The following is a 25,642-nucleotide window of genomic DNA, read 5'->3' on the forward strand; positions in this document are numbered from 1 at the left end:
TGGCTATTTCATAGAAGATGGTGACAATCAAATAGAGAGGCTCATTTAAAGTGGGAAACAAGGTTTCAAATCCATTAGTTACTTTGAGATTTCAGTCTTCTCTGTTCATTTTTATGAGCTCTCCTACACCTCAGAGAAGTCCTCTTTACCTCTTTGCTGGAACATCTCACAAGGGGAGAGAAGGCAGGAGAGAAAGGGGGCTGGGAAACAACATTGACTTGACGATTACATGGCATCTTCTTCATCTCTCAAGTGGATCAGCCTGAAGTTCATGGGTGGAAGACCAGGTTATGCAGTTATGATGTCCCCGTGGTTTTCAGCCAACACCAGGCTGTTCCAGGAGTCCTGTTTGGAGCTGGTTTGTTGAGACTGGCTGATGGCTGACTGGTAAGCCTGCGGGGAAAGCTTCAGAGCTGAAATCGCAGGGTGAATAGATGATCCATGCCCAGACATGGCAGAGACCGAGAATGCCTATGGAAAAAGGAAAATCCTGTGAATGAAGCTTCAAACCATACAGGGCCATATGAATCTCTTTATGAGGGGCTGGTGCTATTGTAATAACATGTCTGCAGATTTGCTGTAGAGCTGCAAATTGCAGTTATGCATGATACTTTGGACAGGCTCTTTCCTTCTTCTTCTAGACCCCATTCTTTCCTACTACTGCATACAGGGCATCGTGTTACCTTCTAAATGTCAGAAATTATCATTTTAACTCCCAAGGCCTGAGATTTCATTGTCCTTGGGCTCTCCTAGCTTTCAAATGGCCTCCTGTGGATGGCAGGACATGTTACCAGTGCTGCAAAGTGCTGCAGGTACAGGATCAGTCCAGCACAACACTCAACCACATATTTTTTCTCCAAGGAGAAAACTGGAGTTCTCTGTATGAACCCAAAACGAGAGCAACTGCCATATACCACTGTCTCTTAGTCGTGCGATGGGGATCATTAACCAAGACACAGTTATTAAACCTGCACGTAGATCAGCTTCCAGATCTGGGTGTTGCTCAGCAGGACACACACCTTGTATAGATGCAGTCCTGGTCCCAAGACATCTCGTGGTGGGTATGGCAAAGAGCACAAGACTTGATCCTGCAGCTCTCTGCCATCATGCTGGCTTGCTTTACCTTCGCAGGGACTCGACTCAGTTAGATCTGGGCTGTGTCAGTTTATTCTCCTCACGCTGCATTTCTCATATCACTCAACACGCAGCCAGCCAGTGCAGAGCAAGTAGGGTAACATCAGCAAGGTTTTCCTTGCTCAAGACAAATCGAATCACATCGTAAAAAGGGAAGAGGCATTTTCTTGCTATGGGACCTATATAGCTGCTCAGCTAGAGGGAATTCATGTTTTCAACAAAGCTGCTGCTTCTTGTTGTCTGTTCAGAACTGCCATACATCATTAAAAAGCTATATTGTGCTGTAGACATGGTGACAAGAATGTGGGTTTTTGCACCATCCCGGAGGACAGATCTCTTACTGTGAACTCTTAGACCCCTGGGCTGAAAAGAGGCAGCCTTTTTCCACAGAGGTTTTGAGGATGTTCTTCTTGCCACGTCTACCATCCTAGTTCCCATCTTTGTCCCACTGCAGCATCTCCCCTCTGTACCTGAGAAATTGGGCTGGGGTGCCCGTAATGAGATGAGAGCCCAGGTTCTGTTTTTATGGGGCGCATTTCCTCAGTGGTTGTGGTGCTGCTGCTGCTGCTGGTGGAGCTGGTGGTCGGGGTAAGACTCTCGCTGCTGGACGGACCTGTGAGAAAGCAGATGGTAAACCAGGCTTTTTCCAAAGACCTTTCAGTACAGAGCTGTACCCATCCACCAAGAAGTTAGTGTGATTAAAAATCAGAAAAATAAATAGTGGGAAGGGCTTTGTTACTGCTGAAAAGCATTCAGACATCCCTCATTTTTGAAGAAGCAGCCGATTTTGTGGTTGGGTGTCTGACTTACAGGACATGATGGTCAGAAACAAATGGCACACATGTATACACATACAATAAACTCCCCCATTCAACACTGACCTGCTGTTGTCTTTGTTTTATTAAGATTCTTCGGCTTGCGCTTTCTTGTCTGAATGCCCTCTTTTCTCATTGCTAAAGGCCTTGGAACCTATGGACCGAAATATAAAAGCACATTGGTTTCTTTATGTCCGTAAGGTCATCTGGGAGAACATGATTCCAGCTCTACCTTGTAGGCTCTGTGAAAACCAGCTGATTTAATTGGAAGCAACAACAAGATGGAGCCCAAATTCACTGGTCAGCACCGCTGTGCGAAGAGTTATGTCAAAGCTACAAGACATGCATCCAAATGGGAAGAGATAGGCTTTTCACACTGTAGGTATTGAGTGTTTTAAGGCCAGAAGGGAACAACAGCACATATGATTTACTTTCCTGTTTAACTCAGAGTGGAAGCTATCTTTCTGACTAATACCTGCTTTCTGGAAAGGTAGTAAGCCTGTGGGGGGAGACCTCCCTTAGGAACTGATCCCATGGATGTAGTCACCCTCATAGTCAGAAACATACTGGGATTTCTAGGCAGAATTGTTGGGTTAGGTAGGGCTTCCCCTCATCCACCTTGTCTTCCAGCTTTGACCTGTCTCTGATGAATGCTCTTCCATCCACTCTGAAGGACTGGACATCATCGAGAGCATGGATGTGTATAAAAACCCTAGGAGTAGCAATGAGAAGCGGAACTGGGGTTTGCTACTAAGCAATCGCCAGGATGTCGAAGGCCTCTGTCTCTGCTATGGGGGTGGCCCCATTGCCACTGAGTGATGGGAGAAGGACTGGAGATTTGCATCTTGACATCCTGCTATGCCTTGGACTCCAACAGGACTCTGCTAGATAGATCAGACATAACATAGGGACATGAAGACCCCACTGACAGGAAGAGACTATGTGGACACCTGTGCAAGGACAGTCATCTATCGATCCCATGGCAAGTCTACACCCAAGTCTTAGCCAGGATCTGACACCCCGTGTGGAGAAACTCAGCTCTTCTTTGTGCTTCTGACTCAGATTTTTCACTAAACTGCCTGAATTTAGGTGGGAAGAATCCGGGCCTAGGTTTTTTTTTGGTTTTAAGACTTTGATGCAAAGGGTAGCTAATTAGCATGTGAGAAATACCCTGCATGCATCACCCCTTGCCAGTGTAAACATGATGTAATGCTGAGGGGGTCTAAAGCCCAGAGGGTCAGCAGGAGAAACAGCTCCAGGAGAGTACAGAGTTGTGCAACGAACCCAGTGCCCAGCTTGGTGCTGTTGATACCCTCCCCATAGAGTGCAGAGACCAATGAAGGCATTACCCCGTGGAGCTTCATGTAGAGTCCGCAGGCGTTACAGACGGGCTCTCCCTCAGCGTTTCTGCGCCAGAGCGTGGTTGTCGTCGTGTGGCAGTTGGCACAAGAGAGGCCGACACGGCGGGAAGCTGACTGTGAGAAAATGCAGAGGAAGAAAACACATCAGCCCTCCACTGCTATCACCAGCAGCATCTCAGATCCCAACGAGCTCGCTCCAGCACACCTCAGATTTTCCTCTCCTCTTGCCTCTTTCATTTCTCTGTCTTTTTCTCTTTTCACCTTGCTGCAGTGGATAACACAACTGCCTTTTTCTTCCCCTCTTGCCTTTCACGCTTCTGCTCCACTGCCTTTCCACTGCATCCTGCCCGCCAGTGCTCTGTCCTGGGGCATCTCAGACGGTGCCAGAGACATCACCTGAACGGACCCCCAGATCTCCCGTGGGTCTAGCAGCAGCTTGGAGACCCACTGCATGTGCACACACCTACACTAAGATGTCTGGATCTCAGACCCTCCTGTCCTTTCAGGCTCCCAAGCCCTTCATCTTCCAAGAATCATGGCATATCCCAAGAAGATGCTATCAATGCCATGAATGTTACATACTTCTTGCTGGCTTTGTGTGATGTTGCTCATGTGGCTTGAGGGGGAGATAAGAAAAAGAGTGCTTCCAGCAGCATCGTCTTCCTAAAGATAAAGAGGGATAATTAATAGGCATCCCCACCAGTGAAGCAGTGCAGGGAACAGGCCTTCTGAAGTTCCCTTTCTGGGTGAACTGGTTTAGCCAGGCTCAAAAGGCCACAGGAGAAAGACAATGGGCTTGAAACTATATAAATGACAAGTTTTGAGCTTGGAAGCAGAGTGGGAAGTAGAGGAAGAAAAATCCACATCCTCCACACCTGCCTGATTCTTCCCAGCATCCTTCAAAGCTCAGGTCTTAAGAGGCTGAGGATAAGTCTGGATAGGCAGGGGTCAAATTCCCTCTTTGGGGACTGAACAGAAGTACTGGATCTGTACTAGAGCTCACGGTCCCTGAAGAGGAGCCTATAGGGAGGAAATCCAGTGGTCTTGGACATCTAACCAGCTCTGCAGACCTGAACAGCCTAGCTGACAGTGGTGTAATGGGGTGAAAGCCTGGGAGATGAAGACCTGACAGCTACCAGGGATTTCCTCTGTGATCTTTGCCACAGCTTTCTCTCTGTGTCGTCTTCTTCATTGTAAAACAAGATCAGTTAATCTACAGCCACAGGAGAATAAAAATTGAAATTCAAGTACTCCTTAAGACTTCAAAAGCTAGAAACCCCTTGGGTGCAGAGAAACCAAACACTCCTTTAGTTGTAACCTCACCGTGCATGAGCTTCAATCATCAGCCTTTGTAAGTGGACCGAGAGCTTAAAAGAGAGCTTGCAGCAAAGGCAAAGATCTCCCCTTGCAGGGCTCTCTGGCATATCTCAGTCTCCAAAAAAGGGGGTTACACAGTGACAGATTAAACCCAATCACTTCTACTGAATATTTTTATTTAGGTAGACCAGTTGGCATTACTTTAACCACACCCCTACATTGCATCCCAAGACATGTCCTCCTTTTCTTCATGGAAATTTTCTTCTAGAAGAAAAAGCAGGAATTTAGCCATTTTTTGCAAGATTTCCAGATTGCCACCTGCCCAGCCAAGTGACAAAAGTGCATGTACAGATCTGCACAACTCATGCATTTCTATTTCTCATGGGGTTTTCCAAGCCTTACCCCAAGGCTGTGCAGAGTTAACAGCACGCATTGCTGCTTGCTGCGAAGGACCAAGCCTGGTACCCAAGGGGCCATTCCTGACTACACAGATGTGCCCAAGGATAACATGTAGACCAGTAAATGAAGGAAGGCAAGGGCCTGGGTACCAGGATGCAGGCACTGCCTGGCTCGGTCAGTGCAGTGTCTAGAAGGGGTTTTCACAAGAGGGCGCTGGGTGGCTGTCACTGGTGGCAATGCTCAAGCTGCCAGTGTCATTTTATGACACTTGCAGGGGATGGCTGGGTTTGAGCACAGACGGGTCTGAGCGATGCAAAGGGCAGGGTGGGTTGGGGATGGAGCCAAAGTGGGGAAACACGTCCCTGAGGGATGGTTTGCTGGCTCCTTTCTGCCTGGGGTCATGATGGACCCGTGTTGCTGGGGCACAGACTATAAAGTCCTTCCCCAAGCCCCTCACGAAAACGGGCATCAACACCGAGATGTTCCCATTCCCCAGGTTCCTCATGCATATCCACCCCATCCTGACCCCACAGGTTTTGAGATACCCTGACCCCACAGGTTTTGGGATGCCCTGACCTGCCCCACAAACTCTGCTTTAAGCTCACCCAATGGAACTGGAAGCAGGGTATCCAGACAAGGTGATCAGTCACCATGAAGTGAGAGGGGTCACCCGGTAGTGACTGGGGAATAAGGACCCTGAGGGTAAGAGATCGACTGGTAGTGTGGTGGAGCTGAAAAGGGTTTTCATTCATCCTAATATGCCTACAGGGATACTAAAGCAAAGACTGGCTTTTGCTAAACTGACACCACAGTACTGCCTCTGTGTCCTATAGCCCCTTCCACTGCTTGGCCTGAGTGTCTGCAGAACTGGCCTAGACAGTACAAGGTCTTGGAGTGTACCAAGCAGAACACAATATCTGGCTTATTTTAGAAACCTGGACCAAAACCACCTAGGCTGGGCAGATGGGGACCCAAGGAGCTGAAACACCCCTGGCATCTCCACCTAGCCAAGGTCTTTTTGCCTCATCCTCGCACACAGCCTTGCCCCACATGCGATGTGTGATCTTGACTTACCAGCCTTCTCTGAGGTTTGAACAAGGGCCGGTTGATGCCGTTCATCTTGTGGTAGAGCCCACAGGCATTGCAGAGGTAGTGCCCCGTGCCATCTCTCCTCCAGAGCGGGGTGGACATGGCCCCACAGTTGACACATTCTCGCCCCTCTGAATAATCATCAAAAAATTCTGCTACCATGATGGGAGAGAAGGGAAAAGACTTGGTTAATTAGGCAGCCATACATTTAATTTCTGGTCTGGTTCTCAGTTTAGCCCAGAAGTGGCATTTCAAGAAATCACAAACATTCAGATTTTATAAGTTGCAAGAAACAGCTCTTCCTTTCTCAAGGAAGCCCCTGTGATTATTGGGAAGAGGAACCCCTTTCCCTGCCATACAGTGTTGGCTGCAGGACTTCAGTGGCAGCAGGGATGTGCTGGGACATGGATAAAAGGAGACAGAAATAGAAACCTTCCCTTCTGCTCTGATGTTATCCAGTTTTCAAGATTGGATATAGCCAGGGCAAACAGATTGGGGCAGGCAAACAGCCGTGTTTCCAGTCAAGACAAATTGTCTGTGACCAGGGACAAAGACAAGCCTGGACTCACAAAGCAGAGCTGCCCAGAGATCAGACAGCTGCCCGAGCATCCCTCAACAGGGCTGAAGCAGGTGTGGGCAGGTAAAGCTCTGCCATGTACCCTGCTCCTCCACAGAAATGCTCCTCAGCCAGCCCACGCCAGCGCCTACCCAGCCCCTCTGCAGAGGGGAATGGCTGCAGAGAGGCAAGGGGGAGAGATCTTCACGTGCTTTCACCCTATTCTCTGCATGAGAAGCATCTCCTGAAGTACAAGAGCCCACATATACAACCCCAGCTTAGGCTCTCAGCTCACAGGCATGATTGGGTATTCATATGTGTCAGAGACTCAGCTTTTGATGTAAATCTCCATCACGCTTGATGTCACTCTCCAGGGCTTGGTGCATTCACTCACGACGTTCCTGGTTCATCCTCCAGCTGTGACATGAGGGTGAGGACAACTGCCCTGGGCTGGGCCAGTCCAATCCCTCTGACTATGGCAAGTCCATGTCATCTGCAAGGCGGTGCAGAGGTCAACACAACGCACCTCAACTGCATCGTCATTTGGAAAGACACAAGTCAGCTCACCCTTGGATACAATGCCCTCAAGAAGCCAAGAACTTCACCTAATAAAATATAAGCGTCATCTCTAGGCCTTGCTGAGATGTAAATATAGCTGCATCCCGATGGCATGGCCCTTGAAAATGTGTGTTGCTGATGGTCATCCCACCTGGAGAGTATCAGCTATTAAGTTCAGCTTGGGGATGTGTTTCTGCTGTTACAAAAACTATTCCTTCCTGCACATGGACATGTTCTGTTGTGGGCACCAAAAAGGGAACACAAGATGGTAAAATAATTGGGGAGAAGACGAAAATGACAAATAACAGGAAAGGGCTCCATTACTTAGCATAGACTGGGAATAAACTAGGCTACTGAAAAAATTCCCAACAAACTGCAGCACACAGGAGACGTTCGGAGGACGGCAAGAGCTTTGCATCAGGACCTTCAGCCTTTACAGACCAGCGTGACCTTAGGTGTTAAAATGTTATTGTGCATCTTGCTGTATTTTGTGCTTGTCCACCTGCTTGTTATACAAGTATCTCAGCTTTCTGCTGGAAGACAATAGTTCCCCAAAGTGCAAACCAACAAAATTGGGCTTCTTGCCGATCTGTGTCTCAATCCCATGTGGATTCTCTGATATCTAATAAGCGTTATGTTCAAACGTCAGCCTTATTTTCTCTTTCCTCCAGACTATTTTTTGGAGGAAACTACATAACCATGAAACAGCCAAAGGGTTAAAAAAAATTACTAAAGTGGTGCCTGTAAACAGAGATACGGAGAAAAAGATTCCTGTGAGCCTAGTTCTCCCTAGAAAACCAGGCTAAAAATGTCAAGAGATTACACCATGTCCCCATGGGGAAATGCTAGAAAACAGTAAATGAGTGTACCCAAGGGGCTCTGAAGCCAGAAAAGAAGGAATCTAGTATCTTCTCAGCAGCTTAGGAAAATCTCATTACCTTTGAGGAATTCTGGTGGTTCAGGAAAGATGGGAATCCCTCCAGGTGATTTTTGTACATGTGGATTAAACGATACCATAGCCATAATGCCTCACTTTCCCCTTTAAAATCACGATTGAGTCACAGCCGAAATCTAGATCAAATAAACTTCCTTTGAAAAGAGAAGGAATTGGAACAGCTGGTCAGGAAAGAACTGGTTTCCTTGAAAAATCTCAAGAAAGGAAAATATTTCACTATTTTTTTCATCTCAGAAGTTGTTGAAGTTTTTGATTATCATTTTCCGAACAAAAAGCCAAATTATTTTCACAGTAATTTTTGTCTTGTGATAAAATCCCTTCTTCTTTGAAAATAATTCAGTACAAAGTTGTTGACGTAATCCAGGGAGAGTTTAGCAGAGCAGAGGTAGTCCAAAGGTAACAGTTAAAACTCTTGACCGACTCTTCGAGTTGTGACTGTGACTAATTACAAAATATCATCTTTCCTGGAGATTTTTCCACCAGAAAACCAAAATCTGAAAGTTTTTAATCAAAGAAAAAGGAGAAAATACCTAAGAGTCCCTCAGAAACATTAAGAGTTGGACTGGCTCTTGAATAAGAAGCTCCCTCAAAATGGGTGTGATACGAAGAAATGTCAAGGCAAAGTCTAAGTTTTATAAGTCTTATTTTCTGATGATAATCAAGTTTGCTATTGAATATTGAGTGTTATTTACTAAGAATTTGTGTGACACTCGGTTCCAGTGCCCACATTATTTTCTCTGTTGGTTTGTAATCAGACATCCAAAACACCAGTACAAAGCAGTCTTGAGGCCTGCTCTCCTTTTCCATCCTTATTTGTTTGAGCTATATTCTTCACTACTTATTTGGTGGTTTGGGTTTTTTTTCAGTTTCCATGGGATTTGGTCTAGAGTGTCTCCTTTGAGGGACTTTGAGTGGTTTGAGTTTCCAAAAGTCCTCTTCTGCTTCCGTAGTAATAGCATTTCTGTGATTTTCCCCTCTCTGCTATAGACAAAGGTGATCCTTGTGAATGTTAATAAACAGGAATCACTGGTGCTCGAGACGGGGAAGGAAGAGACTTTGTTCCCAGGGCACACGGAGGCTCCACGCAATGGCTGGCTCTCCCTAATCACAGCCCTCATGGGGCGATATCAGATGGGTGCGTCCCTTGCGTGCACCACCCAGTGCTGAGTCAGAAGATGCCATCTGCAGAATGCAACCTCATTAAAACCATTCCTGGAGCCTCGTCAGAGCAGAGGGAGCTCCTTGACCTCAAGAGATCTCACCTGAAGGAGAAATGTCCTCTCCCGCTTCAAAGTATGTTTGATGATGGCAAAGGGTGTGCCTTGGACACTACTGGGTACTGGCTCAGAGAAGACAAACTAGGCTTAGTGCATGGCCTTTAGTGAATGAAAGGGCATTTTGGTACCAATGGAGAAGTGGAAGGCAAGGGACTGGATTTCTTTCTAGAAGAGGTGCTATAATTTCACAACATCACTAAACTCAGGGATGAAGTTGCCAAGGGGAGCTTTCTGAGCTGACCTTCTGGCCACACAGCTGAGACATCCGAGTTGCTCTTGAAAACCTGAGAGTCTACAAAATAATGAGAAAGTATCACCTGAAGAGCTGCAGCCCATGCAGTTTGACGTGGGTGAGTGTCCAAGACCTAGGAAACACAAATGCTCAAAATAGTTGCTTGCTTCTGAGGTTCTGAGCTATGGTCTCTGCCTGCCTCCTTCCCCCAGGGGCATAGCTGGGGCCAAGACCCCCTCCCCATGCCTGGATGCTCATGAGAAGACAGCAATATCTCCAAGGTACCTGCCCGTTCACAGTGCTCAGAGCCCACAAGAACCGTGATCCACCAGCAAGCTGAGCTATATTGGGCATGGAGGTCACTGGGCTTCAAGTACACTGATTATTTAATTTGCCACTGTTATTAATAACAGGGATTAAGGCGCGGCAGACTGGAGGCTCCCCGGGAAAAAGCACCAAAGTGTTTTCTTGGCTTCTGTCTCGGGGCTGGAGCTCTAAATCCTGGCATTATGAGATCCCCTGACACTTATTCCTTGTACTTAGCAGCCAGGAAAGGAAACGTTTATTCAGGCAGCAAATTGCCCGAGTGGCTCCCGGAGGGCCCTGAACAATGCAGGGGGAAGGAAAGGCTCCCCCAGTCGCACTCAGGGCAATAATTTCCGTTTTGTGGCACAGGAGCCGTTGCCTGATAATGGAGATTTATGGGTCCGTCGGGTGACCTCTGTAATAGCCTTTCTGCTGGAAAGATTTACTCCCTCTCCCAAAGCCAGGTATGGCCAGCACTGGGACAGGGTTGAGGAAAGGATAATGTTTGCTCGTTAGGATGAGAAGGACACTGCCCTACGTGTGCTGAATGGCCTCATCTTCCTCTTTGAATGTACAACTCCCCCAAATGCCTTTGCCTACTCCTTATCTTGGATAATACAAGCCTTGGGATCATTCAGGCCTTTTTATGGGTTGGCTCACTGGCATTGACTAATGCTAATGGCCTTCTATGCAATTCTTCATAAGACCCTACCTTCAGTCCATTGAAGGAGCTTCTCACATGAGAGCAGATCATGAAATCTCACTGAATGACCCGGCCAGTGGAGAAGATGGATTGGGTCCTGTCCCTATGCTGGTCATCAGCTTGCTGTGTAAAAGGAGATCTTTTTCGCCTCACACCTACTATTTATGAGGACTGCAAGGTCCCCAGGGCAGGAAATGTCACTTGTGTGTTGCACAACAGCCTCCTAATCTTGGGTGAGGCCTTGAGCATGCTAATGTCAGAAATACTTTCCACAATGGGACATTCAGTCCCCAGGGAGCCAGGAGTAACTCCTAAGTGGGGCACTGGGGTCTGGCAGGGAAAAAGCATTCTTGGATGTGGCCCTTTGTGGCTCTTAGTCATTGGGAGTGGTTCTTCACATCCACCGCCAGGTCCACAGAGATCAACTGGTTCGGACAATGCAGGGCTCAACAAGAAAGCAGATCTGAGCACCGCCAGCCGGACCACACCTACAGGCACTTTTTCCAGCATGGCTAGGACATGACAGCATCTCTGTCCACAGACATGGCCCACCCAAAGTCTGAATACTTTTACCTTCCCAACCAGGAGAATCAGATACTCTCTTGCAACCAAGTCATCTGGGGATCAGAGGGAAGTTGCCCAGGGCTTGAGTCTGAAGAGTGGCTTGAACCACCTTCTCTGCATCTTTCCACCATCTCTGCAAACTCCAGCTCCACCGACCTGACAGCGTGTCCATTCCTAGGTCCAGACCTTCTGGGTTTATTTGGACTTTTCTTTAACAACGCTAAATCTGTTAACCTTGAAGAGATCCTTTTGAACATGTAAACCTGATGGATCAGGACCCAAAAGAATAATAACAGTAAAAGCACGTCCGATGATAGAGAGATTTTGAATCCTTCAGTTCAGAGCCGGCAACCAGTTTCTAAGTTTCTGTTCCCAAACCAGCCTCTAGAAGGGGACAAAGAGCCCTCCCTACGCTGATTTGGGTCAGACCCTGCTGCATGAGAAACAACAACAAGGTGGTCTACCTTCTTCTGCCCTCCAGCCCCCTCCTGCCTTCACCCCCTCTGGGTGAAGAGGAATGGAAAGAGACTTCCATTAATATAGCACTGGAGTTTTGTTTACAGCTGGAAGGATATCTGATATCAACATTTCCCCCTGCAGAAGCGTCTTCTCAACCCAATGAAGCAACTCAGCAAAGGAGAACCTGTCCTTCAAACACAGCCAAGCACTTAGCGGCTCTAAACAGACGCTGAGAGCAGTTTTCCCCACGGAGAAGCAGTTTCCTAAAACAATTTGTTATGATAAGAGGTGAGAGCCATGATCCTGTGTATACATGAATCCCAAATGCACTCTCAGGGACACTTGCAGCTGAGGCAAAGGACATCGGACCCTTGGACACATGGACACCCTGGGATCCCTCCCAAGACACCCTCATCTTCTGTCTCAAGGGACAGAAGGGGAAACAAGATTTGCCATTCCCAACTGCTCAGGATGGTTTGTCCCAAATCCCAAGATTGTTTCCGTTAAAAAGTGACAGTGTGGAAATCCTTCCTACAGTTCAAGCCTTTAGGAGTCCATTTGATGAGCATTTTGCTGCAGCTAGTGGAGCTGGAAGTCACATCTTCTGTTTCTTTTGAGTGGGTCGAGATGCTCCCATGAATTGCATGACTCCAGAAGCTGAAGTTTCAAGTGGAAAAACCCACCAAAAGGTTTCTGGTCAGATCACAGCGGTTAAAGTGCTGGTTGGTCCAGTACCGTGGCAGAGAAGGGCTGAACTGGAAAGGAAGACAGCAGCAAAAAACAAGGAGAGACAAAAGTAGAAGGGGCAGGGAGTGACTCTAAATAAAAGAGCCCAAATTTATGCATGGGAGAGATCCATAGCCAAAAGAAAGCTGCCAGTGAGCCTTGCCTATTTTGATGGGAAGGACATCATCAGCTTGACACACAGACTGGGATCAGAAAGCTGATGTGCCTTATCTTACCCTTCAGCTCTTGGAGCCAAGGATGTTTCTGTAAAAACAGGTCCTGCCCATTGGCTCTTTCCCCCCTCCCTCTTCTCTGCCTGTTTCCCCTCTGATAGAATATGGGGGAAATTCATCCAGGGCTCCACTATTGTAGAGGCTAATGGGACCGAGGCATGGGGAGAGCAGGACAGTGCCTGTTTGAGTAGTGCCTGTCACTGGGTTGGTTGCTCCCTACTCTCCTCTGATCTAGATTAACAGAGAACATCACCTGTGTGATTGCTGATCTGCAGGAAACGGAAAAGGGGGTAAATTCCTCGCTGTTAATGAGAAACACAGTTCCAAGAGAAATGCATCATTGTGAAGCTTCACAGAAATGGCTCGACGCTGTCCCAGAATGTTTTGGGGTTTATCTGACACCTCTACAGTCGACGAAATGGTTGGTCACTCAGTTGGCTGCCTAGACCGAACAGCTTTCCCCTTGCAAAGCTAAAGACTCTACTTATTGCTTAGGAGACATTGAGCCTGCAGCCTGGCTGGGCCACATATTGCTTTCAAAAAGACAAAGAAATTTATTTTTTCCTTGCTTCGTGAAACACCACAGCAAGACTGTTCCTGTGCAACCCTCCCCAGGCCAAATGTTTCACGTCAAGGCAAAGGGAACATTGCGTCCCTCCCCTGCAAAGCTCCCTCCACTGCCTGTGGCGAGCCAAGGTCTATGGCACACACCATTGCCAACAGCCAAGAATACTCCTTTCCTTCGTGGATATGTTTTCCCCAGTTTGAAGGACAGTGGAGGTAGAAGCAGCCAAGGCACCAGCTGAGATCATGTGCAAGAGGGACACAATGGGAAGGTTGGTCAAATCCTGGGCCTGGATTTGAGTTCAGTCTTGGCCCTGCAATAGGCTTCCCTTGATCAAGGCTTTTCATCTCCTTATCATGCTGTTCTTCCCCCATGAGAAGGAGCAAAGCCTCTTCCCTGCCTCGCTGGAGGGGGGCAACACAACAGCTTTCAAAGGCCACAGTCATAGATGTGGAGACAAGCAGTGGATGGAAGAAGGGTGGGTGGAAACGCACTGGATTCCTCTAAAGCAAATTCAGACAAACTGCCTGTTTGGGGAAGGGGCAGGAGATGGTTCTGGGGTACTGGCCGACTTAGTTGCTTGGAAAAGCACTGTCAGCTCTCTGGCACACCAGAACCACCAGACCCCAAACCATCATGCCCAATGATTGTGCCAGAGCTGACTGGAGAGACTGTTGACACACGGTAGATGTCCCACATCCGAAAGGTACACAGTCTGCTATACAGGAGACAGGCATGCAAACATCTGCAAGGATGGGGGTGCTTTTGGCCAGAACATTTGCTGGCCACCACTTCGATAGCAACCTGGTGTCCGACAGCAAATTCTGCTGACTTCAAGTTGTGCGTGAGTGAACTCCAAGGTCTGCTTTCTTTTGCTGGGATGCACGCCTGATCCCACTCACCAAAGTGACCTCCCCTTTCTTACTCCTACTTACAATTCTTACACTTGTAAATATCTGAGGCTCTTCTGATAAACAGGAGATTCCTCTGCTTATCGACTGTCCAAATATTTTTTAACAAATCTTAGATTAGCATGGAGAGCCCAGGGAATGGCCAGGATGGGACCATCCACAGCCTGGGGTCTGCTTGGCAGGAGGCACCTGGAAATGGTCTTTCTCGCTTTTGACAAAGGAAAGACAGCTACAGCATCATCCTCCTTGAAATATGTCCCATCTCCAAATGCCCTAGCAGAGGCTCTTCTTTGCTGACTGCAAAGGAAGGGTCACAGAATCACAGAATTATTTGGGTTGGAAGGGACTTTTGAAGATCATCTAGTCGAACCCCCAGATCATCTGGTCCATGGTGGGGAAAAAAATGTAGAAGATCAGCAAAGCCTGGGATTTGCAATGCTGTGATCCCACCTGGGCAGCTGTTTCTGAGTTGGGCACAGGCAATGGATCACCGGGGAGTTGCACAGCCATGTCTGATGTCCCCACGGGGATCACAGGCAGCTGTGCTGGGGAGGAACGCCACGCTGTTGTTCCACAGCTGAGCCATGGGAACTGGCCTCATGGCCTCTGGGTAACTGGTGAACCGGGGCCAGTTACTGGGTAACTGGTGAACCCTGACCTTAAGCCCAGCTGGCGGAGTATAGCCATGTTCAGATGCTCTCAGACCCCAGTCTACAGTGGTCACATCCAAACTGCTTCCCGAGACCTGCACCAGGAGATGCTTGGGTCAGAATGAGATGTTCTGTGCTTGGACCATGCCAGAGGCCGTGCTAACGACTGAAGAGCATGGTCTGTTGGGTTCCCATGGCTGGCATCTCGCACTAGTTCATGATCAAGCATGACACAGCCTTCAAGTGCTCTTGGTCCACTTGGGCTCCTACAGAGCAGCTGATGAGCCGAAACTCCTTAAACCACAGGAACCAAATGGTTTGTGGTTGTACATCTTAGTGCAGCATCTGTCTGTCTGTCTGATGGTGACCAGCAGCCAGGTGGACCAAAGCCATGACCAGCTCTGAGCTCAGTGAAATCGGTGCTGTTTGGGATCATTACAAAGACATCAGCTAGCCAGATGTCTGCAGACAACAGAGCCAAACTCTTCTCAATAGTGGGAGAAGGCACAAGGGGACACAGCACAAACCACAGGCTGGGCGTTAGGATAAGTGTGTTCGTTAGGAGGTGAGGGAATTTCCATCCCTGGGCATTTCCAAGCCTCATCCAGGTAAAGCCACAGCTGCCCTCAGTCACTGCTAGTGGTTGTCCTGCTTCAGGCAGGAGGCTGGACTGGAGATCTTCCAACCTGCATTTCTACAATCCTACAACTCCAGAAACTCAGTTGTTGATTTTTTTTTTTTTTCCCCAGACTGGCACAAATCAGAAGCAAAGACATTTATCCAAATCAAATGGGCGAAAACCTGCTTGTAGGAATACAAGTAATTGCATTATTGTTATCATATGTGTGTGTGTCTTATACATGTGTATGTATATATGTACATATATATAAACGTGTATATTTGTATATATACACATATACCATGTCCTTAAGAATGCCATTGTAGCAAGCTAGGAGTCTTCTCTAATCAATTCTCTCTGGTTTTCCTATTAGAATTATTAATCTATGGCTATGTAGAACATAGCTATATAGAAGTGTGTGTGTATGTGTATGTATTTATATATATGTACATAAATATAACACACACACATATATATTGAAAACTCACTTTATATCTATAAAACATATATATATACCATGTGTAGGAATACACGAAATATGTAGGGTATATGCTGCTCCGCATGTCTAAACCCTTTCTGAGCGTGTTGGCACTAACCAGTATGTGCACATCCAAACCCCTGTCTGGGTTTTCTTTAGCTCACTAATTTAGGTGCAGGCTCTGACTCCAATTCGGAGGTGTTAGACTGATAAATCCCACTCAGAGGAGTTACACCAAAATAAGTTAGGCCAGATCCCGTCCTCCCTACGGGATGCCAGCCAGGGACAAACAGAAAGGTGTTTACTACGGTTCATCACATTAGAGGGGACAGTCGGTTTGTCTAACCCCTTGCCCTTCTCTTTTCCTCTTTTATTAGTTATTCTGAACGTTAAGTCAACTCAGCCCCTGAGCAGGGCGGGAGGATGGAGCGATTCCCCCGGTCGCCGATAAAGCATCTGCAAAGGTCAGTTCGCACAGAAACTGCAGCCCAGGCCAATAAAACGGCAGGTACCCAACTTATCAGGGCAACATATAACTTGCAGTTTTTCTAACTCAATTGATTGGACTTTTTATCTAAAATAACAGGCATTATAAGATAGGCGAAAGTCGAGATAAGGAAGAAAATTGAGTAGGTCTTGAATCGAGATCAGCTTGGGGACAGGTTCAAACTCCCACACCTGCCCCGGAGGAATCAATGAAAGTTTCTTGGCGTCGTCCGCTCGTTTTGAAACACTGCTGAAGTTGAGTGAACTTTGAGACCGCGGCGTTTATTCTGTGATTATAATTAACCTGCTCACCCGTTGTTATTGATTTCGCATGGAAGGGAGGTGACAGAGTCTGACTGGGATGTTGGTTTAGGAATAGAAATGGTTGGGGAGGGGAGGCAGTGGGGCAGGCAGGTAGCCCTGCCGGAGTGAGCCCCTTCCCTGGCTGGGGGCAAAGGGAACGGGGTGCGAGGGGGATTTCACCCTCCTGCTTGTGGTCCTGCTTGTGCTGGGAACTGGGAAAACCCTCGAGGCTAGATCTTCACATCCACAGGGTTAGGGTAAATCACAGCATCAATGATCTGCCTCATTGAAGCAAAGAAGGACCGAACATGGGAAGCCCCTGGAGAAAAGCCTCGGTTGTGCCCAGGATCCAGGGCATCCTCCCAGCCCAGGGGGGTGTGGGGAGGAGATGTCCCCCCAAGCCAGCTGCCCCTTTTGTGATCCACATCACCAAGGCATGTCCCAGCTCAACATCCTTCCCAGCAGCCAGTCCCCCAAGCAGCCAGCCCCTGGGGCCAGCACTCCCTTCCCAAAATAATCTCAGACATCTGGGGCCAAACATGTCATTCGGAGGAGTCCTGATGTCTAGGGCTGGCTGATTTTCTACAACTCCAGTGCTGCAAACCCTGAATATTAAATAATGATAGCTCCTTGGCTTGCAAACCCAAGAGCCTGGCATGGAAACTCATAGGAGTTTAAATAATAAATATTAGATTATTTTTTTGGTCTCTTCTAGAGTTTCAGCACATAGGAATCAGGATTTACCAGCTTTTCTCTTGTCCAGAAAAGCTGCTCCTTCAGTTCCTGCAAAACCAGAGCCTGACATACAATGAAGTGACTCTGGAAGCTGAAACTTGAAGCAAAAATGAGGTGCACCAAAGCACAAGGGCTGGCAACAGCCAGAGGCAGCAACTGAGAAGCAGACAAGAGGGAGATGCCTCCCAAATAGTTTGGAGATGTTTGCAGAGCCAAAGGAGACAGCCCACTCCCCCAGCCCTCGAGGCCAGAGGACAACCTGGAACTTGCTTAAATATTGCAGACACAGCCAAAGAGCACCGGGCAAGCAGGAACTGTAGAAAAAAAAGCAAGAATTGGCAAAGTCTTGCTCAGAGGGAGTGGCATGGTCTCCTTCTCCCCCCCTGCTCCATCTCTGCCCCCATCTCACCCTTTCTGCTGGGCTCAGGTTTAAACCTTTTAGGGGACCCTGAGGGCAATGGGCACCCAGCTCTACCCCAGCACCCCATAAATACACCAAGCTGTGGCTGGAAGCATCGGCTGGAGGAAAACGGCTGAGCTTTGGGAAGAAAAGCAAGAGCAGGCAGGGACTTCTCACCACGAGACCTCTCCTGAAATGCTCCTCCAGCAGACACCGACCTAATTCCCAGGGATTAGGAGGAAACATTTCCAGGCAGCGATTTTGTTATCCCAGATTCAGAAGCGTCCGGTACCAGTCCCTGGTGGAGACGGGAGATCAGCCCCGCTCCGTCCCTCATCCGGCTGCCCTCACCCCACCTCTGCTGGAAAACTTACTTTTCCTTTCCATGAATTATTTTTTTTCTCTTTCACAAACAAAATGAATTTCCAAGTCTCTCCCAAAGCTGGCGTGAGCTGTTCAAGCCCAGATGGCTCCAATAAGGGGCTCACCAGCTTTACGGGTCACTAAAAACATTTTTAAAAAAAGCACAAATCCCTTCACGCTGCAAAATAAAACCCAAGTTGCCAGTTTCCAGAAAGGAAAAAGAAAGGTCCCACTGGCTTTTGGGGCTTCACCTCCCCGAGAAAACCTGTAGGTCTCCAAATAGTTTGCAGGGAGCTGCGTTTCTTCCCTATGGAAACTTCTTGCATGGGCCTGATTCTGCACCGGCCCCAGTCAAACCTCCCTTTGCTTTAAAACAGGGATGGTTCCAGCTCTAAGCAAGGTGAAGGTTTTTGGGGTAGCTTTTTTTTTTTCCACAGTCCATGCTGAATATGTTTACCAGGGGGGGCCTGATCCTGCAAGCTTTGCCTGGGCAAAACAGCAGGATTGGTCTTAGAAAGACGGAGAAAACAGCATAAAGACATGGGAAGGACCCAACTTTGCTCCCCAACAAGCAAAGGCTGCATCCTACATTTAGGAGTCCACCTAATTAAGTAAAAAGCCCACTCTCTGCCAGCAAAGAATTGAGAAAAAAATAATGACTAGGTACTTCTTGGAAAAGAAGAAATTGTTTTCTCTTCCAGTTGACGCTGCCCCAAACTTGGTTTTAAAACCCAGACCTTGCCAAAACCTGAAAGCTGAAATGTTTCAGCACTGATGGCAGGGTCAGATCTACGTCCAGCTTCGAAAATCCCTGCCTAGACCTTCTCTCCTAGCAGACCCAGCACCCGTCTGCCTGTGCTTTTTTGGGATGAGAAAATCCAGCTCCAGCTTATCATATTGAAAAAGAAATCACCACCGAGCGCACCGAGTGTTTAAAAGGGTGCGATAGCACGGGGAATGTTGCAAACTCAGGCGTACCTTACAGCAAGTGACCTTCTGAAAAACGGCAAGGGAAAAAAAATAAACCATTTCTGCCGTACGAGACCTTACAACGGCATCGCTCGGCACGGCAGAAATGCTGGGGGAGTTCAAAAGAGCCTTTAATACCACTTGTACCAACCGCTGTGAAGCCAATGATGATCAAATTATTTTCAAGCACTGTCACGCATGTGTAAGCGCCTGTGTATAAAGACCTCACTGCTCAGGCATGGCAGATAATTGGGTTTAATTTGTCATTACAGATGTATTTACAGCTTGGACCGGTCACCGTGACCGATGATGTGGGGAAGACTTGTAAAGGCCAGAGAGATTTTAAGACTTTGCCATAGAGCTGGACGTTATCATAGACAGCTGCAAGGTTTTTATCCCACAAAGGGGACCCAAAAGGTTTTTTTTCTTCCCTCCCCTCAAAATAAAAAAAAAATCAGTCCAACCTCCTAATGAAATTTGCTTTTAGAATTTGGGTTAATTTTGGAGGTAAGAGCGCGTTCTCACATATTTCCCTGGTTATTTAAGCAGCAGTTCACACTTGCACACCAAAGGCGTATTTACACCTCCCTGCCAGACAGCAGCGTGTATTCAGGATCCATCTACAAGGTGAATATTTGGCATTTCCAGCCTCCCTTTTTGCAGTCCTACAGGCATAATTACACATATCCCCTCCCTCAAAAGCAAACCGTAGCCGTAACAACCCAACCTTACCATTACGACTGAGGGGTTTTGGCAATGCAATCATGTTATTCGGGGATCACGCATCCCCATAACACGGGGCCGGCGCAGTCTTCCCAGCAAAAAATCTGCATTTCTGCTTCTGCCCTCTCAGCATGAGCAAAACCGACCGCTTTAAACCCGCGGTCTGAGCTCTCGACACAGATCCCGCCTGGTTTCGCAGACAGCGGTGAGCCCCAAATGGGAGGCAGACGCTTCGTTAAGTCTTTTTATAATAAGGTTGAAGGACTCAACCCCCCACCTTCCTCTGCTCTGTGCCCCCAGGAGCATCACCGAGCAGGGAGAGATCCCCAAATATCCCATTTCTGCACCTCCTTTTCAGTAAGGAAGTTGTAGGGAGGGAAGGAGACACCGGGTTGGTATGTGAATTTGGGAACAAAACCCCTGAAAGGTGATGTATTCTATTTGCACCCATTTTTCCTACACGTGCAAAGCTCTGTGGGGCTCGAGGAGCAAAAATTTCAGCCCAGAGCCCTGTGCCGGTGAGAAACAAGGTCTCTGCAGGTTTTGAGACTCCACTATCAAGTTTTTTTAAATTGAATCTTCCTTAAAATTCCTTTTTTTCACATTTATTTTAACAGCCTCTGCACGCATCCTTCCCCAGCAGCAACAGGCTGCCGACCGTCAGGCACAAAAACTTGCTCATCTCGCTGCGCTGCTGCTTTTGCACCCGATTTGGGATTTTATTTGCTGGTTGGTGCTTTATTGGTGGTTTTTTTTCAAGGCATCCTTACTTTTTCAGTGTGAAATGGTTTGCCCATTCAAAATACCCAGCTGCGTTTGGGATAACCAATTTTGGGGATCCCCTCTCTGCCTGCCGAGCCAGGGTTCCTCCGTCATCAGGAGAGCACAGAGGCAGCAGGATCGGGCCCAGTTTCCTTCGGGAAACACCGCCTGATAAATACTCATCTGTTTCCAAGGATTTTGCCTCTTTCCCCCAAAATTGGTGGAAATAAATATGGAGAAAACAAAATACAGGCTGTCTCTTAAAAAAAATATTGCTGTATGGAGATGAAGACATGTACATGAGTGTGTGTGCCGAGGAGAAAAATAATTAATCCTGGCTTAATAAGGTCTTAGATTCAGTGCCACTATCCACTGCCTTAAGTTTTACTGCTTTACAAAAATTCATGAGCATTTATAACGTATTATATACTACACCATAGCTGTTTTATGCAACATATGGATTTGTATTTGGTAATAAAGTGCAATTTTCAGTTAAGGAATTGTATTATTAATGAGGGTGATACAATGCCCATGACGGTGATATTTTTATTATTATTGTTGCTTTATTTACAATTTAAAATATACTGTTTGGGGATTTAGAGGGTAATAGTCAGTTGTGTGTTTGAGCTTGATCTTGCTCAAAGATTAGAAACCCCAATTCTGTGGGTTTCATCCCAAATCCCAGACTGACTGGTGACAATTAAATTAGGCAGGAAAGCAGAAGGTGGTTTGAAACCCACGGCGGGGGGGAACAAAGCCCTGGGCCAACCTTCCCCACCGGCAGAGCCAAGGTGAGAAATGCAACTGCTTGCAAAATGGGAGGTGTAGGGTCCTATGCAAAATGCAGACATGTCCTAAAGTCCCATCGCTCTGTCCTTTGGTCTCGTACCTCCATCCTAGGGTCTCATCCCTCCATCCTACAGTCCCGTCCCTCCATCCTACCGTCTCGTCCCTCCATCCTACAGTCTCAACTCTCCATCCTGCAGTCTTTTCCTTCTGTCCTACAGTCTCAACCCTCCGTCCTACAGTCCCGTCCCTCTGTCCTACGGTCCCGTCCCTCCGTCCTATGGTCTCATCCCTCCAAGGGCAGGGACAGGGGAGATGCTGGGCTCCCCTCATCGTCTGCCACCCCATGGGGAGCAGTCACCTTGTCCTTAGGTACGTGGGGAAGGTCAGGGGCTGCTTGTAGGGCAGAGGTTTGTAACAAATGCCGATGAGTCACTGGAAATGCCAGCCCCGGGGATGCTACAGGGCAAATCTCTTAGCATCCCTATGGGAAAGCTTAAGATCTGGTTCACAATCTCTCCCCCACCAGCAGTGGAGAAGACATTTTTCAACCCAGCGTCTGCTCCAGGCTTTGATCTTCCCAGATGCTGCTGCTGTGTTCAAACAGTGCCTGTTTGGGGATCCCTGACTTCGACTTAGTCATAACGAAATGCAAAGCACCCATCACAAATGCTCACAGTCCCTCACCCTGATTTACTCCCAGCCACATCAACCTCCTTGATACCACAGCAAAAGAAAAAGCCCACTGCTTTTTTGCGAAAAGAAAAATTACAGGGGATGGCAAACCAGGATCTGTCCCTCCATCCCCAGCCTGGAAACATCCAGGAGGCAGCAAGGGGCAGGGGGGGGGGGGGTGCCGGGGTCCCGTGCCACCCTCCATCCCTGCTCCTCTCTGCCTGGGGAAAGGGGAAGGGGCAAGCTGCCTGTCCTGCTAATTTTGGGACAGATTTCAAGCGATTTTCACCACTGGCAGGGAAGTCTCCTGCAAGGGAACTTTGCAGCGGGCCCGTTTCATGCCTCATTAAGTCGGGAATTCACTGTAACCCCATCCCAGGCGATGCCTGGAGCAAGTTCACGGCCTCGACCGCAGAGTCTGATCCTGCCCTTCAGGGTAATGAAACCATTCACCAAACTTACCCTGAAAAGCCCAAAATTGGCATTTTGAACTCACACCAGGGAAAATTTTTCAAATAGGCCCATGTGATTTATGCACCCATCCTTCCCAGCACTTTATACCACAGAGCTGCATTGGCACATTTTAACCCAGGCCAAAATTCCTCTTATCAAGGAAAAACAAGAAGATCTTTCTTTCTTTTAGCAACATTTTCTTTAAATACATTTTCACTAAACCTCTTTCCCCTGTGCATTGCTTTACAGCAGGGAAAAAAAATGCCATGCCCGATGGCATAGACTGCGTATCTGTGTCTGCATATCCAGCTCCACCTGCATAGACTTGATCTTCATTACTAAAAAATAATAATAATTAATATTCTACTGATCCCAGGGATGCAATTAGCACTATCCAAAGGTGACAGTTCTCCAGGAAGCAAAATCACTGGAGGGAAATGAGGACGCTGGAAAAATCACTTGATTTAATATAGCCTTGCGTGAAGGATTTTGCTTCCACCCTGAGATTCCTCCTTGTGCAGAGAATAAAAATATCTTTAGTCCTAAGGAAAGGCAGAGGAAGGAGGCTGGGCTCCACCATGCCAGGGACTGCGCTGGTGCTGAGCCAGGCTGGGATGTGTTATTAAAGCGGATCTGCGATGGGTGCAATCCACAACAGTGTTTCCCTCCCACTAAATCTTTCAGTGCCTTCAGTTTTTCAGCCCATCGCGGCTTTTCACCCTTGCTCGTAAAAAAAACCCCCAACCTTCTCCCCACTCAGACACCACCCGCCAGCCTTTACATGCTTCATACAACCCCCTTGGTACCCACAGCCTGTGCAAAGCATCGCCCCGGCATCGAGAAGGGACCCGGCTGGGATCAGCCCGGCAGCGGCCGCATCCCGACTCGGGGAGACGAGGGAAAGGGGCAAGTCTGGACCTTAAACTGCTTCCCGGGGGGCCTGCCTTCCAAAAAATCCCCGCAACCATTTTAATCCTGAATTTAAAACTCACTAGCTTTCAAGTAGTTTTAGTTGGAGGCAATGTTTGGGGTTTGTTTTTTTTTTTTTTTACCATAAATCGAACAGTTTTTATTTAAAAACAAGTGCTGGTTCCACATTCAAGGCAGAGGCTTAATTAGATCCACGTTAATAAATCCCGCGGTTTCAGCGATGCGGGAGGCAACACCGTGAATCCAGCACCCGAATCAGGACCTGGGGATGGAAAGGGGTCCTGGCTCCTTCCTCCTTCGTTAACGACCGCTAATGTTTTCTGGACTGGCTCAACACATCCCCTCTTCCCAGTGCTATTTAAAAGCCCAAATAAAAAGCACTTTTTGCCACCAAAATGCAGGCTGTGAGACCTGCAACGCAAACCGCTGCTTCACGCAGGGCTTGAACCCCCCAAATCACTACGCTCAATCTCTGGCACCTTAAAAGCTGCCGGGTATTTTTGCAACTGCGATTCTTCATTTGCGTTATTTTGGTTTTAAGTTCTTTTTATTACTAAGAGCCCTTTTGAGACCACTGCAAAAAGGTGATTTTTTTTTTTTTCCCCCCAAGGAAGAGATGGTACGGTAGTCAAATATGAATACACATACATCCTTCTTGATAATATTCAATTGTTATTTGATTATTCGATTCATCCCGCTTTTTTCCTATACTTGCTACATTCTCATGGCTTCCCAAAAACATTGCCTGTTTGGCCAAAACTTTACCCTTAAAGTTGATCTGTTCCCCATTTTAAGCAGTTTCATAACACCCAAAGAAAAGCGAAAGGCATTGGCAAGATCAGGCCTTCACCACCGCCCAACTTTCCTTTCTTTAACATCTTAAAATAATGCTAAAGATAAAGCAAATCTTGCTAGGCATGATGGAAAAATTACCTTCCAAAATTCAGGTTAAAGAACGCAATCTGAAAACAAATCTGAGGACAAATTTGAGTAATTTTCTTTGTTAACCCCGACTCCGAAGCCGACAGAAATACCTCCATGGAGAGCAGGCGGGGAGGAAAAAAAGGGTTTGTGAAACCACGATGCAAAGATGTACCCTGCATTTCTCTCCCCCTTTCCCCCTCTTCCATGGTATAAAATAAAAAAAGTGATATTTTAAGCCGTTCAGGCTGATTTCTGGTTGTAGGACTCAGGGGCACTTAATGAAATGAAAGCTTCTGAGACCGTGATCGGCACAAGAGATCAGGGCTGTGATTTTTTGGGGCAGTGAGACCCTGAAATACAGGGCTGAGTCATTCAGATGTGCCTGCGAGCCCCCCAAAAAGTGTGATAATAAATGCAGATGCGTTTCTTTTTTTCCTTCTCCATCATCTCTCCCCCGTTGGTGCCAAATTTCCCTTTGCTTTCCCTTTTTCTAGCCTAGCCGACCTTTCCAAAAATTAAAAAACAAAAAACCATAGCACAAAACAGTCCAAAGGGAAGAACTGGGATTCCCCAAATCAAATTCTTGATTTCCCCATTTTCCAAATAAACTTTCCCCATTTTACACCTAAAGCAAGCCGGGGAAGGGGCTGCCTGCACGCATCGTGGTCCTGCACACCGCTGTCATCCCCATCGCAGCCCCTAAATCCCCTCGGAGCTATTTGTGGAGCCAGCAGGCCCACGCAACGGGAGCTCGGCACATCATTTCTTACCCCTCCAGGCCTACTCTAAATTATATTTATTTTTTTAGAAATTGTGGTGCTTGAGGATCTTTTGAAACGGCGGTTTTGCAGAGAAAGTGTCTGTGCAGGGGGGGCAAACGCAACGGCTCCGCGGGCCCCCCCACTTTTTGCAGCCACAGAGGCGGCTCCGGCAGCGACATCCTGAAGATGCCGAATTTCTCCCTCCTGCCCTTCACGTCTCCTCGCCCTACCCAAAAAGAGGTCCATGCACAAAAATTTGGCAGGGGGGTGGCAAGGTAAAACCCTCCCTCTCCTCTCCCAACCCTGGTTGTACTTACCTATGTTGGCATGCCGGGCGGCTGCGGGCGTCCCTCGGCTTTGCAGGTTGTGGAGCATGGGGCTGTCGAAGGGCGAAGAAGTCCAAGTCGTGGCCATTTCGGGGCTCATATAAGCCGGGTAGGGGCTGGAATAGGAGCTGCCGAAACC

General features: G+C 47.7%; 1 protein-coding gene across 1 annotated transcript in view; it reads right to left on the bottom strand.

The window, feature by feature from the left end:
* GATA4 (GATA binding protein 4) overlaps positions 1–25,642 on the bottom strand; it is a gene marked incomplete at its 5' end in the record, with an annotated part of 25,989 nt that continues 347 nt past the window's right edge. Inside the window, 6 exons of the mRNA XM_009705696.1 lie at positions 1–471; positions 1,605–1,747; positions 2,016–2,103; positions 3,299–3,424; positions 6,101–6,270; positions 25,495–25,641. Coding sequence (XP_009703998.1) covers positions 289–471; positions 1,605–1,747; positions 2,016–2,103; positions 3,299–3,424; positions 6,101–6,270; positions 25,495–25,641 — 857 coding nt within the window. The remainder of the gene's footprint in view (positions 472–1,604; positions 1,748–2,015; positions 2,104–3,298; positions 3,425–6,100; positions 6,271–25,494; position 25,642) is intronic.

This window comes from Cariama cristata, unplaced genomic scaffold (assembly GCF_000690535.1).
Source record: "Cariama cristata isolate BGI_N322 unplaced genomic scaffold, ASM69053v1 scaffold14318, whole genome shotgun sequence".
In the NCBI taxonomy this organism is placed as follows: domain Eukaryota; kingdom Metazoa; phylum Chordata; class Aves; order Cariamiformes; family Cariamidae; genus Cariama; species Cariama cristata.